At 37.6% G+C, this 7,683-nt stretch overlaps 1 protein-coding gene across 1 annotated transcript; it reads right to left on the reverse strand.

Annotated features, from left to right (window-relative positions):
- Positions 1-284: 284 nt before the first annotated feature.
- Positions 285-3,338, reverse strand: LOC106459355. Its single transcript, XM_013918974.2, has one exon. The coding sequence runs from the start codon at positions 2,534-2,536 to the stop codon at positions 644-646; it is 1,893 nt and encodes a 630-aa protein (XP_013774428.1). The 5' UTR covers positions 2,537-3,338; the 3' UTR covers positions 285-643.
- Between the last annotated feature and the right edge of the window lie 4,345 nt (positions 3,339-7,683).

Raw genomic sequence — 7,683 nt, forward strand, 5'->3', positions numbered from 1 at the left:
TATACATAAAATAAACAACATTAAACTCCGGAACTTACCACGTTTACTGCATAACGAGCTTGCGGCGAAAAGACAGTTAAGTTTTTTTTTTTAATAATTTGGCTCAAAAATGTTTAAAATAAGTCTTTGATTTCTTTATTTTAACAGAATACGAAATATAAGGTAAGGGGGAGGAGAGCTGGTGCTGGAGAAAGCAGAAGGAAGTGCTGATGTTCTGTTAAGGCATATGGGTGTTTTGATGAAAGACTCAATATTTCTAGGAAAAATAAAATATATGTTTCAGAACATCAGCACTTCCTTCTGCTTTCTCCAGCACCAGCTCTCCTCCCCCTTACCTTTAAGATGGGCCAGCAGATAGTTAGTCAGGTAGAGTCATTCTTTAGAGGTATTTTATCACAAACACAGAAACACGTGTAGGAATATATACTGTTCTGTTTCACCAGACAGAATACCTGCAATATCAGCCAAGAAGCTCCACCTAGCTTCGAGCTAATGATACCTAATCTGAGATGACCTACACGATAAACTCAAATGTGCAAAGACACTACTCGGTTCCGATTTCAGATTTTCACTGAATGAAATTGCTTTCTGTGCAACCGTATTAATTTATTTGTTAGTGTTTTCAAATTTGACACGCCATTTATTATCGAACGACTTTCTTCTGCATTTGGTCACCTTCACGATTAAACCTTGCTTCACACTGCCGTATCTGATTGTACACTGTATCAATTCTATTTTTCAATATTTTTAAACTGCGCTCAGGCAAGAATGGTAACCAGTCAGTCATACCGGGATCATCTTTAACAAAGGATTGTTTTAGAAGTACAGAAATATTTCTAGTCCTATGCATTTTTGCAATAGAGTCTGCAGTCTGTTTACGAAACACACATAAAGAATTTATTAGCGAACGATGAAAATGCTCATATTTGTCTAATAGTCGATAACCATGAAGAAGTCCTGATTCGTTGTCGAAGAATACTAGTAATCCTGACTCTTTGTGTTTGGCGAGATTGTGTGTTGGCGAATTCATCATCTCGGGATTCCACTGTTCGTTAAACATGTTGTTTACTACACGATCAAGATTCGCTGTCAAGTAATCAAACACGATTAAGTCTGACCATTGAGCAAGCTCTACAAGTTCAACCAAAGTTTTATTGAACAAATCTTCAGCCACTGGATGAAGCCGTCGTTCTTTGGTGCGAAAGGCACGAGGAATATAGGCGGGAATCAGCTTGTCCACAAACATCGTTAACACGAGTGGCCTCTCAGTATTCCACTGGGCTAAGTAAAGTTGTGACTGTACATGCCCCCACTGCCACTCTTTGTCTCTGATGACAGCTAGCACGGAGGGCGGCAGGTTTCCGATGTTCAAAAGTCTACTTAAATAGAATGAGAAAATTTCACCCTGGATTTGATCATTGTTTTGTCTGTATCGACAACATGACTGTTTTCCATTATCGAAAGTAATCAATCTGTTTTGCATTCTACCACAACCTTTCGAAATGTTTGCAATTTTTGTTTTATTAACGAACCAACGCCAACTGTCTATATTTTTGATGAAGCCATCGGGAAGAATTTTTTCTACTTCTTCTGCCCAATATATTCCGTTTACTATGTTATTCGTTTCTCGAAGATTTAGGTTAGCAACATTTTTAAAAAGCCACTGATTCTCAAGAGAAGAGATTATCGGGAATCTCGACTGTGTTTTGGGGAGATTTTTGATAATGTTGTTTCTGTGGTTAACTCGAGAAATCGGGAAACTTTTGGTGCCTTGCACTCGCACGGAGTGCCCCGGCATCTTCATGTTCGCCGCAGGGAGCCAACGGAGACTGAGCCCGGATGAGGAGGTAGTAGCGGCCCTACCGTTTTTAACGAGGTGGTCTTCCGTGAGGTCTTTTATTTCATTGTTCGCAGCCCCCACCGTGATTTTATTGTACTTTTGGCTAAGATCAAACCTAAGAACACCGCTAGTTTCCACGTTCGTTTCTTGACGTGGAGGTTCCCCTAAACTGTTATCGATATTGTGAGAAACTGGAGAAAAATCTACATAAACTGAGGAAGGCGTTAGTGGAATCGGAGTCGATGTTTCGCCACTTTTATCAGCATCTTGACCTTTCAGGCGACTCGTTGTTAGCGTGTCTTCTTTTAAAGCATGCCCTTCCTTCGGCCAACTAAACCCTCGTTGTACGTCTACTCTTTCACGGTTACGAAACTTTTGAACTTCTCGAATTTCATCATTTTCAATCGATCTGGAATTAAGAACAATCACCGATGTTTGGGTTACAGATGAACTCCACGTGATGGGTTTGACGACACTAGTGAATCGGTTCTGCTGGTTTTCTCTGCGAAATACAGTAAACCCTGAATCTTTAGATGGTTTCAACACATAATCCGGTAGCAGAACTCCACATAATATTCCTATCGTAAAAGCAATACCAGTTGAAGCCAAGCACACATTACGGGATTGTTGGCAAAAGCCTACGCTTACTGATCCAGGACCGTTACTCATGGTCAGTTTACGTAGTTCGTCCGCCATTGTACACACCTGCAGTTTATAAACATTTAAAAATGTTAATAATTAACAATATAACACTTGCACTACTGACTACTTAATTTCTTGGCATACAGGTACATTAACTACAGATTCTGCTTGCGTGATATTGCCTTTTGTCAAATTTCTCGATACTCAAGAATAATAAAACCTAGACTCTTAGAGTCTCACTTTTCATCATAAGATATACGTTTTCATCTATCAGGCCAAACACGGTTAACACTAGAACATTGTCTGAACATATTGTATCCACTGATAATATATCACTATTGTGTGCAAGAACAGTGGCTGAGTGAGCAGAAAGCAGAGCGAATTAGCAGATAAATATGATCATTCCGTCAGAGCAAAGACGGTGACGACAAAAACGTATGTGAAACAGCATCCGTATACTGCAAACTGATTGTTCGTATCTAACATTTAGAAGCCACTTTAACTACACATTCCAGTAGGCTGGTGGCGTCAATGTAGGAATGATTCTCACAGTTTAGTTTTGTAAACGTTACTTGTTCCCAAACTAATGAGTATTTTTGTGAAGCTGCGTTAGCATGTAGGCTAAATAACGCACGGCTCTATGTCGTTCCTCTTCTGTGGCTTTCACTTTCTTTTTCCCTTACCCTCCTTACTCTGCATTCCTCCAATAACAAGCCTAGGCACCGCAGGAACTGAAGATCTCCGCAGTGCTCACCTGGTGTTTTAAGCCTCGGCTCTGATCCCTGGTCTCCCACTAATCACCCGAAAAGGAAAGAAAATGGCGCAACTCCTAGTAAACATGTATGGGCCCTGTTGTGAAGCATATTTATATGCAGATTCTTCCCGATTCGCCGGTAATAAACGTTGCTGCAATTTTTTTTTTTACAAACAGTAAATCGTCTAAATCAATTTCTATAAAACGGTTTTTTTTTCTAATATCAGCTCAGCCACATTTCGAATACTCTCTGATAACGCAAACGAAAGACATCTCAAGTAACTAGGTAGATGAGTTGCGAGGCCTTTGCTGTGTGGAGCAGACGAACACTGTGCGCGGTAGATAACTAACTGAATCAATGCGCATTTCGGTCGAAGAGAAACTTGCTTCTGGGACAGGAGGCTAAGATGCCCTTAGATGACGTCATATACGGAAACGAGGCTCGCATGTCGAAAACATTTTTAAGCAAAGAAAAGTTTGTTTAACAGTGTGTACACAGAAGTTACGAATCTTGTAACAAAAAGTACAATTATTTTGTTTTCCCACCCACGCAACAGAGATAGGGGTTTGTCACTGGCGTACTTGTTAAGATAATGCCTGTTGACTTTCAGGTACCTTTTTCCTCATTTCGCCGTATGGACCGACATATCCTCTAAATGAATGTCTGAATTCTAATCTGCTGGTCTGAATTCCTACGGTTTTAAAAGACATGGTTAAAAAAGCTACAAAAGTGTAAATTTGGTGAACCATATTCAGAGTCATTGCTAGATATTAAGTACCATATAAAGGTCTCATTTCATACATTTTCTCATCACTGGTGTTTAGGTTTTTATAGACCTGGAAGGGTCAGGTGCAAATGACCTCTTCCTTCCCCCTTTCAGGAGAATATGAAATACTAAATACTACATGAGGGTTAGAGTATCCCCCACTTACTATGACCCCTTTCAGGTCAATGTCCGTGTAGGTTCTTACATTTATTTGTGAATGAATATATTTTCTCTTTATTCGATGTTGCAAAGTCCAGCGCATGGCGAACAGTTCCACATGTATTTATCGCATTATATTGGTTTTAACACTAATCGAGAGCATTTACACAAAATGCCCTATCAATGTTGTCGTATCAGCTTAAAACTAATGTGAGTTTCTTAATCTAGCGTAAGGTGGCCTATTAGATTCTTATTTTTAATATACATATTAATTGGTGAAAGGTACTTAGGGCTATCTATCTTCTCCATGTATAAAGTAGCGAGCTAATTCACACAGTAGGTCATTTTTGTGTCAATGTTTCGCGAAATCATTTAGCGAATTATGTAGGAGTGTATCATAATTGTTCACGAATTTTGATGAAGTGAATCTGGGTGCTTTGTACGCTGTAGTGAGTAATGAATCTTGTATTGTTTGTAGTTTATTGATGTGGTTTTGTGCTATGTTAATCCATGCAGGGCATGCATATTCAATTACTGGACGTATGTAGGTTTTGTAGATCTTGATTATGTTATCAGCTGAAGTTCCATTGTTTTTGCCCGTTAGGCTCCTGGCATAATTCGTACACTACCAAACTTTTGTTATAATATTATTTATGTATTTAACACATTTTAATCGTAGGTTAATCCTAGGAAGTTGGCTGATGTTATGGTCTGGAGAAGTGTCCCATTTATATATATATAGTTTGGGTGGGTTCTTTTTTTAGTTTTGCGAATACTACCAATTGATTTTTGGGGACATTTATTTTGATATGGTATTTTTGGCAATATTCTACGATATTATTTAATTGTGGTTTTAAATTTGTTGCTGCTATTGGAGTGGGAGTACTTTTTCAGACCGCAGCATCGTTAGCGAATTGGGAAGAAAAACCTGGATTTGGATCCTTAAGGGACATATTGCTGTACATAGATGATGAATAAGGTAGGGCTAACTACTCCTCCTTGTGGGAGGCCTGCCTCTGAAGTAAATAACTCCGAGAAGGTTCCCCCTACATTATTTTACAAATTATATTCTTCAGAAAGTTTGATAGCCAGCGAATAATACCGCGCGGCAGTTCTATTTCTGACATACAGAAACTTAGACCATTGTGCCATATATACCGTGTCGAATACCTTCTTGATATCGAGAAAGCATGCGGCAGTGCGTTATTTCTTATTAAAGCTATCTATGATTGATTTCGTTAGTCGAACTAAGTCGTCATTAGTATGTCTAAAGTTTCTAAATCCATTTTGGATTGCAGATAATTTTGAAGTGATCTCCAAGAATGTGGAGAGTCGGTTACTGATTACACAGGCCTGCGAATTTAAACTTGATAAAAGTTGTTTAGGTATTAATAACGGATTTTCCATAATTCAGCTACACAGATTTCGAATATTATTTTTTTCTATCGTGTAAATATTTTTTTTACAAATCGGGAATAAAAAAACTCTATTAATTAGATCAAATTATTATTTCGTTTACCACAATGAATTTTTTTTATTATTATGTGTGTTTTTCGTGGGTTCTAGAACGATCGATAAGACTCTCACGTCGCGATTGGTCTAGAGAAATATATAGCAAGTGGTTGTCAAAATGTTAAGCATAATAAAATTTGACCTGATTTCAATGAAAATGATTCACTTATGTAAAAGTACATATGACGTTTTGTGAAAAATCTGGACGTGATGGAGAAAAATTGATATTAGTTTCATATTCAGCATACAGGAATTGCCGTAAAACATGTAAAAAATTTAAAACAATAAAACCATCGCAGGCCTGTGTCATTCTTTCTAGAATTTTGCCAACACAGCAGGTCAGGGGATCGAGCGGTAGCTGTTCGGTTTGTTTGCTGGCTTACCTTTCTTGTGAAACATTAGTACAATCGTTTGCTTCGAAGAAACCGGGATGTGTCCAGAGTTTAATGAACGGCTAAAAAGGGCTGTAAGGTTTCAAACAATCTCGGAGTGCCTTAGTTGAGGAGGATAGCCTGAATGTCATCTTCTCCTGGAGCTTTGTTTTTTTCTTGCTTTAATTGCTTGTTTAACTTCTATTTCCGTTATGTTTTTTGTCATCTGATATATTACAGGATTTTCGTTTGTATCGTCATATATTTGATCACTGCATATGTTAGCATATGATAGCGTATGTGGTGTGTAAAGAATTATGTTTTGTGTTACATACTTGTTCACCTCATTAAAGAAATGTGTATTCACGTCTGGTTCATGGTGTGTCCAAAATGGGTGTTGTAGGTGTTCTTTAAATGTTTAAGCCTTTTCAAAGTTTGTGTGTGCCAGAGTATGAAAATCTAATGGACGACAGCTTACAGTTGTACGTGAAACGATATATTTCGAAGATAGTCAGATTTACATATTTATTTACTCAATGTTTAACAGTGTAAAATTGTGAGCCAAATCAACAGTTACTTATAAATAATATCTATCTATATATATATAAGTAAGTAGCTCAGCGCAAGTAAAACATTCTGTTCTACAGAAATCTTTACTAAACTGCGAAATGGAGAAAGTGCCTTTCGTTCCGTTTAACATAACCGGAAAATATGATGTTTATAAAACTTTCTACTCGTAAAAACACATGGCTTTACTACACTGAAACCATGTTAATCTTGAATTTTGATCAAGTGTTAAGAGTTGTTATAGTGACAAACTTGAGTGAAAGGCAAAGGATCTTTGATTTAAAGTAATGGTAGAAAGCTGAATTAATTGAAATCAGCGACGTACATTACCCCTATAAAACGTTTCCCAAGTATAGTAAGACTATTTTAAAACTTGATCAAACACGATTTACAGTTCAAAGATAAGAATACGTTGCGTTTATTTTAATAAGGGAGGAACTGGCATATAATTTCACTTGTTTGTTTGTTGTTGTTTTTTGATATCTATGCCAAGTTACATAAAAGCTATCTGTGCTAGCCGTCCCTAATTTTAAAATGATAGACTAGATGGAAGGCAAGACCTAGTCAAAAATACTCACCGCCAATTCTTAGACTACTTTAATGGAACAAATCCAAATTGTTCGTCATTCTTATAACTAAATCATCGTCCCAAAATGGGACGCGAACCATGGTCTATCTGGTTTATAGTCCGGCTATTTAATCATGAGACCACGTTGCCCAATTCCATTAGATAGTTTAATAAGAACAATGGACTGTTGAAGAGTGTACAGAAGGTTCTAAAATGGTCTATATTACATTTGGATAAAAACCTCAGCACCTACGATATCAGGTTTTGTGAAGCGGTAGACCATTTTTAGGCCTTTCATGACACCCATACGGTAGACCATTTTTAGGCCTTTCATGACACCCATACTTTATGCATGAAATGAACAAGGGGTTATTCACGAGAACTTCTTCCAGAATGGCTCGACAACGATTGTATTTTAAAGACTTCACTAGTCTGATTTGTGTAACACGATATCGTACAGACCTTTCTTTCTGTGTGTATTAGTTTGACTAGAGATGCGCCCT

This window comes from Limulus polyphemus, unplaced genomic scaffold, assembly GCF_000517525.1.
Source record: "Limulus polyphemus unplaced genomic scaffold, Limulus_polyphemus-2.1.2 Scaffold597, whole genome shotgun sequence".
In the NCBI taxonomy this organism is placed as follows: domain Eukaryota; kingdom Metazoa; phylum Arthropoda; class Merostomata; order Xiphosura; family Limulidae; genus Limulus; species Limulus polyphemus.